Below are 23788 nucleotides of genomic sequence, written 5' to 3' on the forward strand. Positions count from 1 at the left end.
CACAGGCTGCTGAACAGCTATCAGATGATCAGTCTTGGCCTGGACCAAGCAGTGAATGACTGTGCAGCTCAAGCCCTCTACAACCACTCTCTGTCAGCATGTGGCCTGGTGGTGCCAGGTTATTACAACAGTTACACACTTCCAGGAACATTAAGGAGGATTTCAATATTTCGGGGAGTGTTTTGTCAAAGCCATTGCATCACTTTTTCCGGCAATGCCAGATGGATTCGATATAAAAATCAAACAGTTTTACGGACTTTGGAGAGATGTAACCTTTGGGTTGCGTAATCATGTGTCCACTTGAAGGAACTTGGCTGGCCTTTCAAGTATTATTATAAAGTGAAAATGTGACTGGTAACAAAGCAGACTGTGCACATGTTTAAAGACACTTAGTCTGTGCCCCTCGTTAAATGTGGACAAGTCAGTTTGCTCACACTGTATTTCATTTCCCCCCATTTGCTCAGTGGGGTAAAAAAGATCTTTACGGGATGACTAATGAGTCCAGAACACATATCGGTAGAACCCAGTCTGCTATTGCCAGGAGATTACAGAAGTAAAGATTTGCTTTTTATTTGTACCTTCATTTGTTCTGGTGATCAGCCTAAAGTTCTGTGCTTCTGGGTTGAACTCCTGCTTCCTGATCTTCTTGATCTGTATCAAATGAAATATTCCTGGGGACAGAGATGATTGGCATGAATATTTTACAGCCAGTTATAGTTTACAGATCAGCTCCATTTTAAAACAGAACAACCCCCCCACCAACAACAACAAAAAACCCTTCTCTTTAGTTAGCTAATTAGAAAGGTAAAAACACAGGAACAGTGGAAGCACCAGACTGGATCAGACCTGTGGTCCATCTAAGAAGAACACAAGAGCTGCCATGTAGGTCAGATCATGGCCCATCTTGCCCAGTACCCTGTCTCCAACAGTGGCCTTTACCAGAGCTTCAAGGGGCGTGTACAGAACAGAGCAATTATGGACAGATCCGCCGCTGTCTTCTACCCCTGACTTCTGGTAGTCAGAGGTTTAGGGTCACCTCAACCATGGGGTTGCACACCTGACCATCTTGTCCCCAAGAACTTATCCAGTTCTTTTTTTTGAACCCAGGTATATTTTTGGCCTTCACAACATCTCATGGCAATGAGTTCCACAGGTTAGTTGTGCGTTGTATGAAAAAGTATTTCCTCTTGTTTGTATTAAACCTGCAGCCTATTAATTTCATCAAGTGGTCCCTGGTTTTTGTATTGTGGGAAAAAGTAAATAAACCTTCCCTATTCACTTTCTCCACACCATTTGTGATTGTATGGACCTCTATCAGATCCCACCTTAGTCAACTCTTGTCTAAGCTGAACACCCCTAATCTTTTTAGTTTCTCCTCATATGGAAGCCATTCCATACTCTTGATCATCTTTCTTGCCCTTCTCTGAACCTTTTCCAGTTCCACTATATTCTTTTTGAGATGGGGCAACCGGAACTGCAGCAGTATTCAAGATGTGGGCGCACCATGGATTTATATCGTGGCATTATGGTATTTTCTGTCTTATTATCTATCCCTTTCCCAGCAGCTCCTAACATTCTGTTAGCCTTTTTGATTGTCGCTGTGCACTGAACAGAAGTTTTTAGAGAACTATCTCTGGTGACTCCAAGATCTCTTTCTGGGGTAGTAACAGCTGGTTTAGACGTATAGTTGGCATTATTTGTTCCAATGTGCCTAACTTTGCATGTATCAACATTGCATTTCATCTGCCACTTTGTTGCCCAGTCGCCCGGTTTGGAGAGATCCCTCTGTAACACCTCGCATCTCATTGTCTCGTCCATTATCCCGTCTCCAAGAGTCGCAACACCAGATACTTCAGAGGAAGGTACAAAAAAACTTGCATTGAGTTATCATGATTTCAAAATATCTCTGTAATAATAGGAATAACTAATAACAGTAGCACTTGGAGACCCCAGCCAAGGCCAAGGCCCCATTGCGCTGTACAGCACCTAGCACCTGATCTCAGCTGGGGCCTCCAGCTGCTACCATAACACAGACAATAACAGGGCTCTCTCTCTCTCATTGCCCTCCTGACAAACACCTCCAGCCTCATCTCTGCACCCCTCCTTTCAGATACCCTCGTTCCCATGTCCATGGAACTGTCTGATGCTGATTCATATTTCATTTTTCTAGGCATTCAGCAGCCAACATTTTTTTTTAATCCCCCAGTTTAGAAATGTAGCTTGACTAGGAAATATAAAAATATTTCTATATAGATTTATGCTTCTTTTGTGCCAGAGTCAGAATGCGAGCGGAGGCGTTTGAGTGAATTGTTTAATTCAAGAAAACCAGAACATGTATTTAGCAATGGAAATGACCTTTAAAATGGATTAGGTATTGTAACGTTCATATTAAGTAGTGAAGTGCTGACAAACGTGCCAGGTATGCCTGGAACATCCTTCCTCACCCTCTCCCTTAGCTCACTCTTCTGCCAAGGGCAGCCTCTGTGTCCACTGGTTTGGGATGTGAGAGGAAGTGTCCCCTAGTGGTTGAAGCAGAGGACTCAAAGGCATGACTAGAGCTGAGGGAATCATTTTTGATTTTTCGATTTGGTGGCCGAATTGAAAAACCGAAGAAAAAAATCAGTTAATTTCAAACTCAAATTGAGGTGTTGGGGTTTTTTCAGTTCTTCTCAATGAAATAAAAAACCTGAAAACATTTCCTTCAGGTCGAACGAAACATTTAAAAACTGTCATTTCAGCTCAACGTTTCGGACATTTCCAAGATCCTTGTTTTCCGGTTTTTTTTCAGTCGAAGCTACTTGCCGAATTTGACCTAAATTCACAAATAGTTTCAGCGCCCAGAGAAATGCATTTTCTGGTGAGTTTACTATTAGCCAAAATAAAAAGTCACCCAGCCTTAGTCCTGACTCTTGGCCTCCATTTCTAGCTCTGGCTCTGCCTTTGAGCTGATCTGTGGCTTTGGGCAGCCTCAGTGCACTCTCTGTATAAAATGGATATAATACCTCCCTCACCGGAGTGCTTAGAGGCTTAATTAATGACTTGATGAAGTATGGTCCAGTGAATAGGGACCTCGCCTGGGCTGTGGGACACCTGTGTTTGATTCCTCTTCTGACACAAACATCCCATATGACCCTGGGCAAGTCACCTAGCCACTATGGGCCTCAGTTCCCCATCTGTAATACGGGGATAACAGCCCTGCCCTACCTCACAGGGGTGGTGTGAGGAGAAACACGTTGGGAGTTTGAAGATGCTCGGTTTCTTTGGTGATGGGGGCCATGTGAGTTCCTTAGTTAGATAACTAGAAAACATTGAACTTCCTTAGCTATAAAAGATCAGAGTAGATTATGGCTCACACTGGAGCATCCATTTCAGTAGGACCCACAGGGGCTTCACAGAGAAGAAGTCTTCTGTGTGAGGGGCTAAGCGGATCCAGCAGGGTTAGCAGATAGGTGGAGAGAGACAGACGTCCTGTCCTCTTAAGGAGCACAGCTTCCTGAGGGGATCCTTGCTTTTCTCCTTCATTCACCTTTCCTAGTGGGCAAAGGGCCCTCCGCTCTCCTGAGGCCAGCAACAGTCCTAGCCATGTGAGAAAACCGTGTGCGCGTCTGTGTGTGAACTGACACAGCCCCGAGCGTGTGTCTATAGAGAGTGCTACACAGTTCTGACAGCAGCATACATGCGTGTGAGAGAGAGAGAGAATGGCAGCTGACACAGGCCTGGCCAACAAGGTACATGTGTCTGTGTCTCTGAGACAGTGAGAATTGCTACTTGTCACAGAATCATAGATTTCAAAGCCAAAACGTATCATTTTGATCAGCTAATATGGCCTGCATAAAGGCCAGAGAACTCACCCAGTAATTCCGGAGGGGGGGCGGGGGGAGAGAGAGAGAGTGAAAATCTGCTAAAATGCTCCCTAAAACAGTCTTATCAACAGCCTGAATAAAAAGAGACAGGGACAGAAAAATCCAGTGTGTGCGTTCCACCCTGTGACGTGACTACAGGGCTCAGCTCATCTATCTGTAAAGTAATGCACATTGGAAAAAATAACCCCAACTATACATACAATAGGATGGGGGCTAATTTAGCTACAACGGATCAGGAAAAAGATCTTGGAGTCATCGTGGATAGTTCTCTGAAGATGTCCACGCAGTGTGCAGAGGCGGTCAAAAGGGGATAGAGAATAAGAAGGAGAATATATTATTGCCCTTATATAAATCGATGGTATGCCCCCATCTTGAATACTATGTACAGATGTGGTCTCCTCATCTCAAAAAAGATATACTGGCATTAGAAAAGGTTCAGAGAAGGGCAATTAAAATGATTAGGGGTTTGGAACGGGTCCCATATGAGGAGAGATTAAAGAGGCTAGGACTTTTCAGCTTGGAAAAGAGGAGACTAAGGGGGGATATGATAGAGGTGTAGAAAATCATGAGTGATGTGGAGAAAGTAGATAAGGAAAAGTTATTTACTTATTCCCATAATACAAGAACTAGGGGTCACCAAATGAAATTAATAGGCAGCAGGTTTAAAACAAACAAAAGGAAGTTCTTCTTCACACAGCGCACAGTCAACTTGTGGAACTCCTTACCTGAGGAGGTTGTGAAGGCTAGGACTATAACAGCGTTTAAAAGAGAACTGGATAAATTCATGGAGGTTAAGTCCATTAATGGCTATTAGCCAGGATGGGTAAGGAATGGTGTCCCTAGACTCTGTTTGTCAGAGGGTGGAGATGGATGGCAGGAGAGAGATCACTTGATCATTGCCTGTTGGTCCACTCCCTCTGGGGCACCTGGCATTGGCTACTGTGGGTAGACAGGATACTGGGCTGGATGGACCTTTGGTCTGACCTGGTACGGCCGTTCTTACGTTCTTATCTGCTCCCCAGGAGTCCCGCTAGGGAGTGACAGCAATGGCGGCAGGGGGCTAAGGGAAGGACGGATCGTTTATACCATGCAAGTTCCATCCCCCGGCTCCTGCAACAGTCTCCTCAAAGCCCACTTCTTTCTGCTCTCTGCCCCCAGCTCTGAGCCCCATCCCAGTGCATAGAAACCCAATTTAAAAATCAATGCCAGTGCTTTATAATGCCTTAGGAAATAACAGCACTCGCCTGCTTCACAAGGGTGTTGCCATGCTTACTAAATTAACATGATGTTAGGTCTAGGTGTACTTAATCCTGCCTCAGCACAGTGGGCTGGACTAGATGACCTCTGGGTTTCTCTTCCAGCTGGACACTTCTATGATTCTGTATTTACAAGTGCTTTGAGATCCTCAGATGAAACACATGAAGAGTGTCCTCTTGCGCCCTCTGAAATCAATGGCAAAGTTTGCACTGATTTCCACAGGCCCAGAATCAGGCCCTATACTCTTATAATTGAAGTGATGTGTAGACACAGACTGTACCAAAGCAGGAATAAATAATACCGCCTAGGGGTGAGAAATACTATAGGTCACACACAATAGTGAGGTGGATGAACTCCAATGGTCTGCTCCCAGCCTCCCCGCACCCACAAATCTTCTTCTGTTACTCAAGTGAAATACAGCGTACTGGTGGAATCCATACGTGCCGGAGCTCACACAGTCTCCCAGCAGTAACACTCTATGCTGCCAAGCAAAAGAGCAGAGCTGGACTCTTGGATGAGGGATTTCCCTGTCTTGGCTGGCAGAGCTGCAAGCTCCCTGGAGGCATTAAGCATTTGGCCTTGGTAGGTGGGAGGACCACACCATGCACTGTTTTGGTAATGACCCCTGCCAACCAATGACGAGCAGCCAGTGTCTGCTCATGAACTTGGCCCGATATCCTGAGTCAATGTCTCAGACTGTGACAATCCTTCAGTGCCTGTGAATCTCAGCATCCATGGCTGGAGACAGAGACAGACCTAGGAGGGATGGGTACTCCAGTGGAGGAGCTCAGATACTATGGTGATGGGTGTCCTTATTAAAACCTAGATCGGTACAGCCTTCATATTATATTATATATTATAGAGGTCACCTGAGGAAGAAGAACCTGGCCAATGTAAGAAAGAAGGCATTTATGGGTATGGATAGAAAGAACGGTTACTTACCTTCTGTAATTGTTGTTCTTCGAGATGTGTTGTTCACGTCCATTACACATTAGGTGTGCGCGCGCCGTGTGCACGGATGTCGGAAACTTTTTCCCTTAGCGGCTCCTGTCGGGTCGGCAGGGCCTCCCCCTCCCGCCAGAGCGGCGCCCTGCTCTAGGGTATATATATCCCTGCAGACCCGGCCCCTTCGGTTCCTTCTTGCCGGAGACTCTGACAGAGGGGAAGGAGGGTGGGAAGTGTAATGGACGTGAACAACACATCTCGAAGAACAACCGTTACAGAAGGTAAGTAACCATTCTTTCTTCTTCGAGTGATTGTTCACGTCCATTACACATTAGGTGACTCCCAAGCTTACCATTGGAGGTGGGTAGGAGTCAAGATACAACTGATTGTAGCACAGCCCGTCCAACCACTGCATCCTCTCTGGTCTGATGGTGGATCGCGTAGTGGGCTGTGAACGTATGCACGGACGACCAGGTGGCCGCTTTACAGATTTCCTGGATAGGAACCTGTGCCAAGAAGGCCGTCGAGGACGCTTGGGCCCTAGTCGAGTGAGCCCGGATCTCTGGGGCCGGGACGTTGGCGAGCTCATAACACGTGCGTATACAATGCACAATCCATGCTGACAAGTGTTGTGTCGAGATAGGCAGGCCTCTCATACGTTCCGCAATGGCAATAAACAGCTGAGGTGTTCTGCGGAACGACCTGGTCCGCTCCAGATAGAACGCCAATGCCCTCCGAACATCGAGGGTATGGAGGCTGCGGTGATAAGGGTCCGTATGGGGTTTAGGGAAGAACACCGGTAGACAAATGTCCTGCCCCATGTGAAACTGCGAGACCACTTCTGGGAGGAATTTAGGGTGCGGCCTCAGTTGCACCTTATCTTTATGGAAAACTGTATAAGGGGGTTCTGAAGTGAGGGCCCTCAATTCCGATACCCTCCTGGCCAATGTGATGGCCACGAGAAACGCCACCTTCCACGACAGGTGCATGAGGGAGCAAGTGGCTAGGGGTTCAAAGGGAGGCCCCATGAGCTTAGTTAGGACTAGGTTCAGACTCCACGCAGGGACCGGTGGGCGCGAGTAGGGAAACACCCTCTCCAGCCCCTTGAGGAATCGGGCTACTGTGGGGTTGGAGAACACTGACACTCCTAACTCCCCCGGGTGGAACGCCGATATGACAGCCAAATGCACTTTAATCGAGGCGGGGCGAGCCCCTGATGCTTGAGGTGCAGTAAGTAGTCCAGGATCAATGGAACCGAGGCTTGCAGAGGCTGTATGTGCTGAGGCTCGCACCAGTGGGAGAACCTCTTCCATTTGGCCAGGTAGGTCGCTCTTGTGGAGGGCTTCCTACTACCAAGGAGAATTTGCTGAACCTGGTGAGAGCACCTGTGTTCCGCATCGTTCAGCCAGAGAGATACCACGCCGTTAGATGTAGCGACGATAGGTTCGGGTGGAGCAGGCGACCCCTGTCCTGTGTGACTAGGTCGCGATGGAGCGGGAGGGTAATCGGGTTGGCTATGGACAATTCCAGCAGGGTCGTGAACCAATGCTGCCGCGGCCACACCGGGGCGATGAGGATAATTGTCGCCTTGTCCCTGCGGGTCTTGAGGAGGACCTTGTGGATGAGCGGGAATGGAGGGAAGGCATACCTCAGGCTCCCTCCCCACGGAATCACGAAGGCATCTGCCAACGATCCCGGGCTGAGGTTCTGAAACGAGCAAAACTGAGGGCATTGTCCGTTGTCCTTGGTGACGAAAAGATCCACCCGGGGAAAGCCCCACCTCCGGAAGATTGAATGCAGGACGTCCTGCCTCAAAGCCCATTCGTGCGTGTGGTAGGATCGGCTGAGGCGGTCCGCTAACCTGTTTTGGATCCCTGGGAGATACGTTGCAATAAGATGGACCGCATGGGCTATACAGAAGTCCCATAAGTGGAGAGCCTCGCGACAGAGGGGAGAGGACCGAGACCCGCCCTGCTTGTTTATATAGAACATGGCAGTAGTGTTGTCCATCAGGACTGCCACGCTGTGACCTTCTATGGCGGCGTGGAAGGTCTGACAGGCGAGGCGAACCTCCCTCAGCTCCTTCAGATTGATGTGAAGCAACCTGTCTTCCCTGGACCACAATCCTTGGGTCCGCAGTTCCCCCAGGTGCGCCCCCCCAACCCAGGTCCGATGCATCTGTTACTAACGTCAGAGTGGGTTGTGGGGCAGCGAAGGGGATCCCCTCGCAGACCTGCTGTTGATCGAGCCAGCAGCGGAGCGAGCTCAACACCCGAGCCGGAATCGTCACCACCAGATCCAAGGGGTCTCTGTTGGGGCGGTACGTTTGGGTAAACCACAACTGCAAGGGTCTGAGCCTTAGGCGGGCATGTCTGACCACGTGCGTGCAGGCTGCCATGTGTCCCAGGAGCTGCATGCAGCACCTTGCCGTTGTCGTGGGAAATTTCTGGACGGAGCTTACGGCCCCTTGAATTGCCAAGAACCGCAACTCTGGGAGACTTGCCCGCGCGGTCGCCGAGTCCAGGACTGCGCCTATGAAGTCCAGTCTCTGTGTGGGCGTTAACGTGGACTTGGGCACGTTGACCAGTAGGCTGAGCCTGCCGAACATCTGTAAGGCCAGCGTCACGTGACAGCGGACCTCGGCCTCCGACCTGCCCGCGAGGAGCCAGTCGTCTAAGTACGGGAACACGCGCATCCTTCTTTTCCGAAGGAAGGCTGCTACCACGGACATGCATTTCATGAACACTCGCAGTGCCGATGCTAGGCCAAAGGGCAGGACCGTAAATTGGAAATGGCGCTGGTTGACGGTGAAGCGCAGGAACCGCCGGTGGGCTGGATTGATGGCGATGTGAAAATACGCATCTTTCATATCGAGGGCAGCATACCAATCCCCCGGATCCAGGGATGGGATAATAGTTCCAAGGGAGACCATATGGAAACGCGTTCTGACCAGGAACTTGTTCAGTTCACGCAGGTCCAAAATGGGACGGAGGCCCCCTTTTGCCTTGGGAATCAGGAAGTACCTGGAGTAGAATCCTTTTCCCTTTAGGTCTGGTGGGACCTCTTCCACTGCTCCCACTGTGAGGAGGGTCTGCACCTCCTGCATGAGAAGTTGCTCGTGAGAGGGGTCCCTGAAGAGGGACAGGGAAGGGGGATGGGAGGGAGGGAGGGAGCGAGGACAACTGGAGGGTATAACCCGCCTTCACTGTGCGCAGGACCCAGCGGTCCGATGTTATGCGCGACCATGCCCGGTAAAAATGGGACAGGCGGTCCTTGAAACTTAGAGGTGGATCCGGCATGGGATGTGGTATGCTGTCCTCGAGCGTAACTTCAAAAGCCTGGTTTATTCCCTGGCTGCGGCTTGACCTGGCCGTGACCTTGGCCTTGGTTAGGCGTATTGTTACGTCTCCGCCTGTTATCCCTGCCACGACGGCGGTACGGTTCGTGCCGAGGGCAAGGGTGGTACTGCCTCTGTGGTGGTTGAGGCTTAAAGGGCTTGCGCTGTGTCACCGGGGTATGCATTCCTAACGACTTTAGGGTCGCTCGCGAGTCCTTGAGGCTATGTAGCCTGGCATCCGTTTGGTCTGAGAACAAGCCTGACCCTTCAAACGGGAGGTCCTGCAGGGTGGTCTGCACCTTTGGCGGGAGGCCGTAACCATGTAACCATGCTGAACTCCTCATCACTACCCCTGACGCGATTGTCCTAGCCGCTGCATCAGCTGAGTCGAGGGAGGCCTGCAATGAAGTTTTGGCCACCGCCATCCCCTCGTCCACCAGGGCCGTGAACTCTGGATGTGAATCCAGAGGTAGGGATTCTTTGAACTTGGAGACTGATGCCCAAGAATTAAAATTGTGCCTATTTAGAATTGCCTGTTGATTAGCGATCCTCAGTTGGAGGCCCCCAGACGAATAGACTTTTCTCCCGAATAAGTCCAATCGTTTCGCCTCCTTGCCCTTGGGCGCAGGGGCTTGCTGGCCATAGCGCTCTCGTTCGTTGACCGCAGAGACTACCAGTGAACAAGGAGACGGGTGCAGAAAGAGGAAGTCAAACCCTCTAGATGGGGCGAAGTATTTTCTCTCCACACCTCTTGCAGTTGGTGCACTGGAGGCCGGCGTTTGCCATACCGTCTTATAGTTAGACTGGACTGTCCGTATAATCGGGAGAGCGACTCTGGAGGGGCCCTCCGGGCTCAGGATGTCGACCATGGGGTCCTCCTGCTCTACAGTCTCCTCCGCTTGCAGGCCCAGGTTGAGGGCTACCCGACGAAGCAGGTCCTGGTGCGCCCGATGATCAATCGGGGGAGGGCCAGACACTGTCGTGCTCGCCACTGCCTCATCCAGCGAGGAGGAAGAGGTCGAGGCCTTTTGCCCATCCTCACCTTCCTGCAACCCGTCATCGACTGGTTGTTCCTCTGGGGCCTGTCCCACGGTGTGGGACTGGGACGGTACCATGCTCGGTGCTGAGTCCACTCCCTCCCGCTCCTGTGGTCTAGAGATCGTTGCCTCCTTGTGAGAGGGCGGACGGTACCGCGGAGAGCGGGATCGGTACCCTGATGGCCCAGATCTCGAGGCCCTAGATGGGGGCCCTTGTTGGTGGTAGGCCCAGGGTGTCCAGAATGGCCATTGGCTTGGTTGGCCCCATTGGGGATGACCACAGGCTTCATAGTCTCTACTAGCCTGTGCCCTGTGGGCATACCCGCCGTACCGGCCCGAGTCAGTCTCCGACACCACGGATGGTGATTTGGAAGGCCACGGCGGAGCCGTGGAACGGTGCTGGTCCGGGTTTGGGGAGTAGTGTCTCCGCGACCAGGACCTGGAGCAGCGTCTCACCGACCTGGACCTGGATCGGTACCGGTGACCACGGGACCGGGAATGACTATGGGTGGTCGGTCTCGGGGAACGTACAGCCAACGCATCCCGGTGCCGACTCACATATGGCTGCTCAGTCGGTGCCGACCGCTTGCTGAAGCCCGACGGCTGTGGCGCTTTCTGCGCCGAGGGCAACCGGGAGTCCACCGAGGCGGAACTTGACCGGGACCGGTGCCTTGAACGGTGCCGGGATGGCGACCGTGATGGGCACACCATCGCCGGCTTGCCTCTGGGTGGCAGTCTTGGCAGAGCGTCCTTAGTTTGTGGAGGGCCCTCAACGGACAATGCAATGAGGTCTTTTGCTGCCTCAAATGTGTCCGGAGTGGAGGGCTGTTCCAAGAGCTCCTCCAGCCCTTCTTCCTCACTCGACGCACCTATCCCGGGGCTCAACGGGCCTTTTGGCGCCGGAGCCACTACCGGGGCCTGTGCCGGGGCCGTGCCGGCCTTAGGCACAGTCGAGGTCTTCGCTGGCGCTGCCCTCTTATGCGGGGAGCGTCCTCGGGCCTTGGGCTGGCCCTTCGATTTTGTCGGCGAAGACGACCGGTGCCGTAACTGCCCCCGTTGGGTCGGTGCCGTGGGCTTCGGGTGACCCGCCGGCGCCGGTTCCCGAACCGATGTCGGGGCGCTCCGCACTGAGGCAGACGGTGCCGCCGAAGTGGAGGGCTGTAACGCCGTCTCCATGAGCAGCTGCTTGAGGCGAAAGTCTCTTTCTTTCTTAGTTCTGGGCTTAAAGGCCTTACAGATCTTGCAGCGCTCTTTCTGGTGAGCTTCCCCCAGGCAGCGGAGACACGAGTCGTGGGGGTCGCTCAATGGCATAGGCTTACGGCACGTGGCACAAGCCTTGAAGCCTTGGGCGTGCGGCATGCCCCGCACCCAGGGCCGGTGCCGGGGTTGACCAAACAACCACAGCAAGAACTTCAAGTACTTAATGAACTGTTAACTACTAAGCTTAACACTAACAACTAAAGAACTGATAACTGTTGTTCAGATAACACTAATGACTATGCTAAGGGACACTCTCAGACGAGAAACAGAGTTGTTCCAAAGCCGCCACAGACGGTAAGAAGGAACTGAAGGGGTCGGGTCTGCAGGGATATATATACCCTAGAGCGGGGCGCCGCTCTGGCGGGAGGGGGGGCCCTGCCGACCCGACGGGAGCCGCTAAGGGAAAAAGTTTCCGACGTCCGTGCACGCGGCGCGCGCACACCTAATGTGTAATGGACGTGAACAATCACTCGAAGAAGATAATGAGCTTAGTGAACCATAAGGAACAACTGAAATGGAGATCTTCTGATATAATAATACCCTCCATTTTCAAGCACCCAGAGCCTTCTAGCCTGTTCCAGTTTATTATGGGTGATCCACAGAGCAATCATCTACTAAATCAAGAATCTGAATTACAATGGGCAGTGGACAGTGGCTAACAGGTCCAGTGGGCCAGATCCTCCGCTGGTGTAAATAGGAACGTAGGATGTTAGTCTGTTACTCATTAAGGTCACACCGGACTCCTCATTGTTTTTGAGGATGTAGGACTGGAAAGGACTTCCAGTCCCCTTGTAAATTGGTGTAGATCATTTGAAGTCAGTGGAGTGACGCTGACTTATACCAGCTCAGGAAACTGCACGGTACCGTACTATATGTATAGTGTTTAATTTGAGGTCTCCTCTCATTTTACTGCTTATTAGCTATACTTCAACCTCAAAAAGTGAGAGTTTTGGGTCAGATCAGTATTCAAAAGTTTGGATCCAAAACCATCGAGTCTGAAGAATTTGACATGTTGTGTGATGTTGATTTCCAGTGTTTGCTGCTTCCTGTTGAGTCAGTATGCGAGTCAGGAGAAGAGCTTTATTGCAGTATTGCAACGTTTGCTCTTTCAGTTTGGGGTGGAAGATGGAGAGGACACGGCTCAGGCAAAAATGAAAAAGAATGAATGGAACTGTTTTGAGTGTCAGAAAGAGTTCACCTTGGGTTTGGTGTGAATTCAAGGGCAATGGCTGAAGGAGGGTCAGATTTCATCCAGACTGGTTTACTCAACTACTATGCATCAGGTCTATGGTACAATGGGGTTACCAGACACATCTACCTACAACCAATGCTAACCATGGAGATGTCTCCAAATCAGCAGACTGAGGTTACCTAGTAGGAGCATTGCAGAAAGAAGCCAAAAACATGATTCTCCTGCCAAAGCTGGAGAGGACACTAAACAGGTATGGCAATGACCCTTCAAATAACCCTTAAAAATCCTTTGCTGGTTTCATTCACCAGATTCACCTTTTACCAGTTTCCAGCTGTAAATTTCCACCTCTTCAGAAGAGTCTTTCTCGATTGCAATTTTTCTCAGGTCTTCCTTTGGGCTCTCAGAGCTGGGTGGCACAAACATGTAAACCGATACCCTGTTCGGATTCTTGGCACATCTGGGGGTATTTATTTCATCCGTGGGCCTGACTTTGGCATCTAGGCACAAACAAAGTCAGCATTAGTTGTTTCGCAGCTATGTAGTCAATAAGAGTGGCACAGAGAATGTAGACCAGGCCTTTTATTTACGACTCAGAGCAAGTCCACACTGCAATCAGAGGTGTGATTACAGCTCAAGTAGACATACCTGAGCTAGCTTTGATCTAGTTAGCAGTGAAGACGCAACACCACTGGCTTCAGTATGGGTTGTTCACGCCCACCCAGAACCCTGAGCATGTCCTCACATTCCTAGTCCATGCCAGGATCCGTGCCTGTGTCTTCACTGCTAATTTTAGTCATGCTAGCTAGAGCAAAGCTAGCATGGATATGCCTACTCAAGCTCCAGTCACACCTCTGAGTGTAGTAGAATTGTGTCTGAAGGCACTATCTGAAAAGAAGGAGCACCGAATATTATGATGAGTTTTAAAAGGAGACCATTTAGTTTTCTGTAAGTGGATGGAGACCATGACCATATTGCTATTGAATGCTGAGATAGAGACGTACCCTAGCATTAGCAATGGTGAAAGTCGATTTTTTTTAAGTTCTCTGTTATTTGCCATGTGGATTGTTAAAAACCGTTATTTTTCCGATTCACAGCCTCTGTGTTGTACACAGAAGGTGATAGGGACCGGGTAGCAGCAAACTGAAAACTTTCCCAAAACAAAACTGGGCAAAATTCTCATCTCAGATCCTGTCAGTGGGTCTCAACTTAGAATCATAGAATATCAGGGTTGGAAGGGACCTCAAGAGGTCATCTAGTCCAACCCCCTGCTCAAAGCAGGACCAATCCCCAACCAACCCCCTCAAGAACTGAACTCACAACCCTGGGTTTAGCAGGCCAATGCTCAAAACACTGAGCTATCCCTCCCCCCAAATTTGATTTGCTCTCTCTACCCAGGAGGGTCTCTTAGGGTATATCTAGGGAAGGGGGGCGGGACTTCAGAGCCCGAGCTACAACTTCCAAGCGCTGTCTACACAGCTTGTCTACCCTGCTAGCACAAGCCCCACCAGCCCAAGTCTGTCAACCCGAGCTGGGAGGCTTGCTCTAAAATGCTGTGTAGACCTACCCTCATTGACTTCAGCGGGGATAAAGTAGGGCTCAAACCAAACCCCTGGATCTGGACACTCTTCAATGTGGGGGATGATTTTCCAAACTTTGGGTCAGATCCACAGCTGCTGTAGATCTGCACAGCTCCACTGAAGTCAGCAAAGCTATGTCGGTCTACAGTAGTCATTTGGAGGTGTATGTAACACACTGGCCGACCATGTGGGACTGATCAGTCCCCATCTGCAGGTCATCTGCTGGACCTCCCTGTGGGGGAAGGGAGAGGGGCACTGAGACTTTAGAAGACAAATGCTTTGTACAGTGTTATTAATGGGGTCACTCGTGCTTTTGGGGCATGGGCTCCAGGGAAACAAAGCAAATCTTCCTGTCCTGAGCAGTGAATGAGAGGAAGGTGTATATTAAAGTAGCTGTGGGCTACTCCCCTGGGCTTCTTACACTGGCTTTACACGAGTAATGCCATTGACTTTAGTGGGGTGACTCCTGATTTAAATAGTTGTATCTGAGAGGAGACTCCAGCCTGGGTATAGCCACTCTGAATTGGAACCTCCCAACACCCACCTGGTAGGAGCTTTTCCGGCTGCACCCCTCTCCTCTGGCCCACTGACATGTCATTTCCACCAGTTCAGACTCACTGGACCTGCTTGGGATCTCACTTTCCCCAGCCAATCAGGAATAGTTTCAATTAAACCAATGGGAGGGCCCCAAAGTAAAATCGGGGCTAGAGCTTTGGCTGGTGCGTCACAGTGTAGATCTAGGATCGGGCCCCAGGTATAAGTGTGATCAGAATCAGCCCCCTTTATATTCACTCACACCCACTTATTGAGGTGTCACCCACACTCCCTTACACGTCACCTCTGAATCGGGCCTGCCCTGTCAGTTGGGAGGGTGGCAGCTGGAGGGATATTTACAACCTTGGGCAATTTTTAACACTCCCAAGCGAACGTGCGCCGTCAATTTTTGGCTTCTGCAGTAATGAAGAATTCGCTTTCAGATTTGGAAGCCAGTTTGTTGCATTTGGTTGAGGTCCCTGGAACTCAGAGGAACTCCCTCCCACCGCTGAATTTCGCCTTGTTCTCTCGCCCTTTTGGCTGGTAAGCTTTTCACACTACTCCAGAGAAAGTCTGGTTATAAATAAACACAGGGAGTTTATTTTAGGAGTGAGAATATGGGGTCTGATTCTGCTCTCACACCAGTCCTGCATCGGTGTATCTCCCTCCTCTGCAATGGATTTACACTGATATAAATGACATCGGAATCCTGAGAGAGAGAGAAAAGCAGAGCGGTGTTTTGCAATGACCATAACATAAGCATTCAGCTAGCTGTCTGGATTTAGCATGATGCTAACAGGGGTGTACCCAGCCTGCCCTCCTCCACCATTGCCAACACTGGCCTCCATAGTCCTAAAGCAGGCACACCCCCCATTAAAATCGGTGCATGTTTGACCAAGACGGTCCAATAGAGGAGGCATAGCACCACCATCTGTACTGCACTGATTCTAGTGATAGCAAACTACACCCCAGTTGCACCTTTCAGAGCTTTTGCCCAACAAGTAAGCAAGCCTTCCAACCACTCCTTTGTGGCACAGCAAGGTTTTACAAATGGGAGTGCCTATGGCACAGAATGTGACTTTCCCTCAGACAACACAATGAATCAGTGGCAGAGCTGGGACTAGAACCCACGAACCCTAGCTCCCAACCTCTCCTCACGGAAGTCAATACCAAAATCATGTGACATGGCTAACCAGTGACAAAGTGGGAGGGATGTGATAACAGCCTACGAGTAATGGAAGGGCCTAGGAGGAATTATTTAGGCTGCGGCAAAATATTTAAGTTGCAGTAAATGTACATTGGGAAAAAGCTCCTAGCGGTGAGATTCATAGATTTCAAGGTCAGAAGGGACCACTGTGATCATCTAACCTGACTTCCTGTAGAACACAGCCCATACAACTTCACTCAGCAATTCCTGCCCCTTGGTTCCAAGTAGACTCCTAAAGAAGTGGGAGAAGTTCCATTGCCTAAACTTCTAAAGCTAAATGAAGTACAGAGAGACATAACTTAGGAAACAGTCCTTCATTGGAAGGGGGGGGGGCGGATCAGGTGGCCTCACAGGTCTTTTCCATCTCTAATCCCTATGATTCAAGCCAAAAAGCTTTCACAAAAAGACCAGAATCCAATCAGGAGACACAAAAGTCCATGTGTTAATGTACGTAGTAAGGCCCTAATTTTGTTAACACATACATGTGCTTAGTCCACTGAAGTCACATGATTACTCTTGTTTGAAGTTCAGCCAGTGCATACGTAGGATTGGGGCATTAAAACTAGCCAAAGGAAAGGGAAGCCAGCAATAAATGAAGGCAAAATACCAGGAGAGAGCAGCGAATGCTGGGGAGGATAGTCTATCTGTTCTCCCACGTACCTGGACATATTTTACAACATTTCCCTTCTACTTTCTCAGGATATTCACAAGGATATTCCTTGGGACACGTAACCTTCTGGCAGTCCTGGATCCCATCCGTGCAGGTACACAGGATGCATGGTAGGACTCCATACAGTCGGAAGACGGGATGCCACACTTCTCCATGAGAGTAGGTCTTCCCATTGTAAACGCAAGCTGAAGAGAAAGAGAGAAGGGTAACAATAAATAATAATAATCGTATTGTACCTCTGTATGGTGCCTTTCGTCCTGATGGATCTCAAAGCACTTTGCAAAACTACCAAACTAACAGGCAAACTATGTCAAAGGGATTGCAACACCCACCACTGCAATGCAACCCCCTCTGGGGCACAACATGGCCGCAGCAATACTACAGAATACTTCAGGACAGAAGGTGAGTATGAAAATTATAGGGAAATGAAACTATAAGGGGGATTTAAGCAGCTGAATGTAGCTACAAGAGCTGGAACTTGGCCAGGACAGTAGGGCTAATAGCCCTACTCCTGCATAAATTGCATTGAGATCTTTAATGAGCATGTCAGGACTGTATCTGAAAAAAGAAGGCTGGGCTCCTTAGTAACATGCATCTGTTCAGCACTACTCCGAGGGAAGAGCGCCACCTACTGAATTGCAACACAAGTTGCTGTGGACTCTGACTTCCTTGGCGGTCTCCCCTCCAAGGGCCAGAATGTCCCCTCCTAGAGACAAATCCCCAGGAGGGAGCTGGAGGAGGAAAGCATCACCAAGTTACCCGAGTTTTCCCACACAGTTCCAGGAGGCTGCAGCGGTTGTCTCACACCCTCTCCTCACTGTCTAGTTTCCCCAGAGATTCTCTGGGAGACGGACGCCAGGCAGGGCTGTGCTGACAGGAATTAGCCCACTTCTGCCACTAACGCGAGGGGCAGCTCCACAGAAAAGTTACTACAGGTCCAGCCCAGGCTGTGTAAATGTTTCTGCAGGTTTTCCAGGGAGCCTGTGGAGGGACCTTGTGTTCCATACCTGCTCCTCCCCACTGCAAGGATCCCTGTCCCAGGAGGCCACAGAAGCTAACCCTTCCCGCAAACTCTCCTTTTGCCTGGGAAGAGGTAGTTCCCTGAATGGAGGATGCATCTGGGAGGCACCAGCTGACCACCAGTAATGAGCTGATCCCTTAGAGAGATGTGAGGGGCTCACTACTCCAAGCATGGCATTTAATCTGACTTGTCACAGGCAGACGTGACACCCCCCACCACCACCCAGTCTGCTGTTTATATGGCTGCCAATTGACTGGATTCTGCTGCGCTCCAGAAGCCAGCTGAGAATCATAGAATAGACCTCAGGAGGTATCTAGTCCAACCCCCTGCTCAAAGCAGGACCAATCCCCAGACAGATTTTTGCCCCTAGATGGCCCCCTCAAGGATTGAACTCATAAACCCTGGGTTTAGCAGGCCAATGCTCAAACCGCTGAGCTATCCCTCCCCCCACATGCCCTCTTCCCAGGGAACATGCAGAAACCTCGCCCCCAGGAATGAACAGCCTGTCACCTTTCTTGTGCTTTTCTTTCAAGATGAATTTGACTGTAGTGCCACCTCCGCCTCCTTTTGGCTTGAAGCCCTTGGGAATGAACTCCAGCGAGGAACTGATCACAGTGGAAGCCGTCCCGCCAAGCAATCTCTTGCTCACCAGATCCCCCGAGCACTGGTCTTGAGAGTGTCTCTGTGAAAGGCCGGAAACAAGGATACTACTGAGTACCAGGCAGTTCGGCTGCTCTGTCTGCAGCGCTTTATGGGAAATGCTAGCTCAAAGTCACGCACACATTTGCTGTGAGGGGGAAATGCTGAGCATCTAAAGAGGCAGCATGGTTTAGTGGATAGAGATCAGGGGACCTGGGTGCTATTCCTGGCTCTGCCACTGGGTGGCCTTGGGCAAATCATTTCGCTTCTCTGTGCCTCTGTTTCTCTTTCCGTCTTGTCTGTTTTGATTGCAGGCTCTCTGGCGCAGGGACTCTCTCTTACTATGTGTGTGCAGCGCCCACAACAATGAGGCCCCGATCTTCGGTGGGGCCTCTAAGTGCTACCGTAACACTCACAATAATGGTAGAGTTGAAATTTGCTACCCTTCCTCTATTCCTGCCACTCAATCCCACTCCCACAGGACATGCGTCAAGTCAAATACCATGTCTGACATCAGCAAAGCTACTCTTAGCTTCTGAACCTAGTCAATGGGTCATATTCTGTGTTTACCCGTTTACCCTGGGACACACACACACACACACACACAGCCCCGAGGTCAATATAGGCCGCAGGCCAGCAGAAAAGTCAATGTTCTCTCAAGGCTGGTAATCCTGCACTGCATGGGAATACCTTGCTCCTGGCTTTGGGATTCCAGAGAAAAATGGGACAAGACACATAGCACAAAGGATCTCCTTGTGGCTATTTCTGGAGTTTTATAGATTGGAGAGGTGTGGTGCTGGCATTTTGGCCACGGGGCTTTGGAAAGAGTAAGGACAAGAAGCTGTAAGTGACCTAATCCCGCAAACCTGGAATTGGTCATCCAACTCGAAACGCCGTCATGAAGCAACCCAAAGGAGCCAAGAGCTCACTTTTTCCTCCCTAGTAGTGTGGATACAAAGACTAGCCAGCGAGGCAGTAGGAAAACATGCTCCCATCCAGCTCACGCTCTGACTGCCACGCTCTGGGAGGAATGGGCTACATTTGTACGAGGGAAAGGGGAGAACCCAGTATTCTGACCAAAAGCAATTGCTATCACTGCACGGGAATTAGATTGTGTTTGCCCCTGGCTGTTTTCTGCAGCTAACCCTGGCGTCACTCCAATAGGGGCAGCACCAATGGGAGGCATTAATGTAGACAAGGCTCCGACTGCCTCTAGCATTTAAACCACCATATCATTTAAACCTGTTCTGAGCTATGGCGACTATGCCAGTGGCCAGCGGTGCTTTTTCTTTTTACATCAGCAGTAAAGTGGTTAAGAGACTGAACTGGGAGTCAGGAGACCTGGCTTCTATTCCCAATCCTACCAGTAACCAAGTGTGCAACTACTGACACCTCTCTGCTCCCACGTTACATTGAAAGTATAACTGGGTTAAAAAAAGAATTTGGTAAGTTCCTGGAGGATGGGTCCATCTATAGCTGTTAGCCAAGCTGGTCAGGGACACAACCCCATGGTCTGGGTGTCCCTAAACCTTTGACAGCCAAAAGTTGGGAGTGGACGACAGAGGATGGATCACTCGATAATTGCCCTGCTCTGTTCATTCCCTCTAAAGCATTGGGCACTGGCCACTGTCAGAAGCCAGGATGCTGAGCTAGATGGACCATTGGCCTGGAATGGTGAGCAGAGCTAAAACTGGGCCATCATCTCTATGCTCCTTTGCATTCAGAAAGGGCTTCCAGACATTTCTGAAGCGTGAAGGCCACTGTTTGTTCCAGGGTTGTATCCTGCTGCCCATCTCCACAGTATCCGAGCAACTTCCATGTAAAATAAATAGCATAATGGAGTCTCTAGCGGATTTCATGGAATCTCTGACACGTCTCCCTTTTTGGGATAAAGTCTCTGCCTGGGGTGAATTTTGTTGTTGTTATTGTTGGGGGTTTGGTTTGGGTGTTGGTAGAAGAACAGCTTAAAGGGCAAGTGTTGCAGAAACATGGATTTCCATGAATTGGCGATGTGGTCTATTTTAGAAGGGACACTTGGATTGTTAAAATGTAAACATCACGTACAACACCTCTGTTTAACTGCAGGGGCTCCTCGTCCATTGACTTCTCATAGGAACCGTCTGTAAAACACAACGTTACAACAGGAAACGCAGAAGGTTAAGATAGGAATTACGCTCAACAAACACCTGGCTTCTGGTGTAGGAGGCTCCCAAAAGGAGAATCACTACAGGAGGCCGCAGGGCACAGATACAATGTGAGCATCAATGGGATGGCATATTAGTTTCCACTAATGTCTCCATATATCCTGGTTTTATGAGGACAGTCCTTGTGTCACCACATCCCAGGCACTCCTGAAATGTCCTGGTTCTTTCATTTCATCAGTCCAAACTTTTGTTGCTGTTGTTTTTCTTTATAGCTACAAAAGTCGGTTCCAAACATATTGCTATAGCGAGCATTCCACCACCTTAGAAAATGTTGCCCCTAAAGTGTCCCAGAGGTTTTTGATTGCAGCTCCCTCCCCACTGTACATCCCCTTCCTCCTGGCTAAGAAGGGACTATGTTCCCCTTAGCCCAATCCCCATAGCACTTGCCTCTCCCTTGGCCAGGGACGGGAAAGGTCCCGAAGCAGGAAGTGGCCAGGCTGTCTGGGGGTGGGAGCTGCATGGCAGGAGGGAGCTGGAGAGAGACCCCAGGAACTGTGGACAGAGCCACATATGGAACAGGCTGTGACTGCTGGTCATCACAGCTGGGTACAGGTCTGGGTGGGACTTATGGGGAAGCAGCAGCAGATGGGAGGGAGCCAGTGCAGAGGGGCCCCAGTGAGAGACACTAACAGAGCCTGGCTTGGAGACCCACAATGCGTATTTGCTTGAATAGAGACTGGATGGGAGAGGGCTCCCTGGGCAATAGACCCGGAAAGCCCTGACCCTCACTCCATTGGACTGCCCCAGGGACCCAAACAGGAGCCATTATTGCTCCCTTTGAGCCGTAACTTTAAACCTCTGCACCTCAGGTATTTACAACCTTTTCCCTTCCAGTCCTATCTATCAGAAACCTTTCCCTTAGCCGTGGGTCTGAGTGGTTATGGAGACCCCCAGGGCTAATGCCTACACAGCCTACCTGAAGCACCTACAGTGCTTGCCTCCAAGACACGGTACACTGGGCACGCTACTGGCATCTTAAAAGTTTGGGGTACAGAGTAGCCCTGATAATTACATATGAAAAGGGGACGGTGGCACTCTCTATCTAAAACCCTGCTTGTCTCACACCAGTTCTGGTGGCTGCTGGCAACACGTCTGCCAGTTTCAGCTCTCAGTTGTCTAACTCTGACTTCCGTGGAGTTACTCCAGATTTACCCTGGTGTAACAGAGCAAAATTGGGGCCTCCAGCTGTTTATTATTTCAGTAGAAGGCAACAGCGTGATATGAAACTGCTGGCCTGATTCCCTGCTCTGAATTTTACATATAAATACAGGGCTTGATTGTCTTCCCATTCACCCTGGTGTCAATCTAGATGAATGACAGTAAAGTCACTAGAGCTACACCGGGGAGAATCAAGTGAGAGGAGAATCGAGCAGAAAATGCCATTGAGGTTCTTAATTACTTCAGAGTGTTTTTATCCCTTGAGAATGACTATGCCACTGCGGCATTTTCACCAGTTTATCAGAGCAATGACAATAATAGTCATAACCAGTCATACTTCCATCATCAAAGCAGCCTCTCCCCAGCCTGACAAATGAACTTCCGTGAGGCTGTCATGTCACTAACATAATATCACAGCGCCAGTAAAACAAGGAGTACGACTCAGGCCGTGACACCGATCCAACTTACACTCCACACAAGTACACAGCGGAGGGGCACTGCTGGAAGAGAGAAGAATTTGGCCCAAGAGGCTTTGTAGGCATCAGACTCTCTGACCATTGCTGGTGTCACGGAGGCAGAGATTTGTGCAATTTACAGCATGGATTTTCAAAGTCGTATTTAATAAGTGCGACATTCCCCCTCCTGGCTAACGGCCAGGGTTGCGATTCCCATCCACTGACCTGACAGCAGACCTCACTTAGCAGCAGGGACTGGTTCCCATGTTACCTTGGCAAACTTGGCAGCAGGAGTCTGGCACAGTTAGAGGAGAGGAGCACAGCAGATCAGGGCAGGTCACCAAGCCGCAGTAAATCTGGCCTTCCTAGGAAGCACAAAAAACAACCTGATGCATCATCGGCATTAACAATGTCCTGACAAGTACAGTGATACTTAGTGTTTAATAGCCAGGGGCCAAATTGTGCCATTGATTTTTAAGCAGATTTCTCTATTTGATTTCAGTGGGAAGTTCTTAAAAATGGGTGGATTGATAGGGCTCTCAATTTGCTATAGCAATAACAGCAGCTGTTGTATAATTAGCAATTACTCCATTCCAGCTTCAATCTATGTAGCCTAGTGGACTGGGACTCAGAAGACCAGCATTCTATTCCCAGCTCTGCCTCTGGACTGCTGGGTGACCTTGGGCAAATTGCTTCCCACTCTGTGCCTCAATTTCCCCATCTGTAAAATGGGGCTAATGAACCTAACCTTTGTAAAGCATTTTCAGATGTAGTGGTTAAAAGTGTTATAGAAGAGCTAGGTATCGCTGTCATAATGAAGCACCCTTCCCCAGCTTTGTTTCTAAGTGTACAGTCCTTGGGCCAGATCCTCAGCTGGTCATAGAATCATAGAATATCAGGGTTGGAAGGGACCTCAGGAGGTCATCTAGTCCAACCCCCTGCTCAAAGCAGGACCAACCCCAACTAAATCATCCCAGCCAGGGCTTTGTCAAACCTGACCTTAAAAACCTCTAAGGAAAGAGATTCCACCACCTCCCTAGGTAACCCATTCCAGTGCTTCACCACCCTCCTAGTGAAAAAGTTTTTTTTAATATCCAACCTAAACCTCCCCAACTGCAACTTGAGACCATTACTCCTTGTTCTGTCATCAGGTACCACTGAGAACAGTCTAGATCCATCCTCTTTGGAACCCCCTTTCAGGTAGTTGAAAGCAGCTATCAAATCCCCCCTCGTTCTTCTCTTCTGCAGACTAAACAATCCCAGTTCCCTCAGCCTCTCCTCATAAGTCATGTGCTCCAGACCCCTAATCATTTTTGTTGCCCTCCGATGGACTCTTTCCGATTTTCCCACATCCTTCTTGTAGTGTGGGGCCCAAAACTGGACACAGTACTCCAGATGAGGCCTCACCAATGTTGAATAGAGGGGAACGATC

The 23788-nt window shown here is 49.8% G+C and overlaps 1 protein-coding gene across 1 annotated transcript in view; it reads right to left on the reverse strand.

Annotated features, from left to right (window-relative positions):
- Positions 1-23788, reverse strand: part of CHRDL2 (chordin like 2) — a 69078-nt gene that overhangs the window by 6119 nt on the left and 39171 nt on the right. Inside the window, exons 5-10 of the mRNA XM_065596263.1 lie at positions 22628-22721; positions 20604-20659; positions 18411-18582; positions 16870-17064; positions 13206-13388; positions 579-671 (exon numbers count right to left, since the gene is read on the reverse strand). Of these exons, the coding sequence (XP_065452335.1) occupies positions 579-671; positions 13206-13388; positions 16870-17064; positions 18411-18582; positions 20604-20659; positions 22628-22721 (793 nt within the window). The remainder of the gene's footprint in view (positions 1-578; positions 672-13205; positions 13389-16869; positions 17065-18410; positions 18583-20603; positions 20660-22627; positions 22722-23788) is intronic.

The sequence above is a fragment of the Chrysemys picta genome, chromosome 1, assembly GCF_011386835.1.
Source record: "Chrysemys picta bellii isolate R12L10 chromosome 1, ASM1138683v2, whole genome shotgun sequence".
Taxonomy (NCBI): domain Eukaryota; kingdom Metazoa; phylum Chordata; order Testudines; family Emydidae; genus Chrysemys; species Chrysemys picta.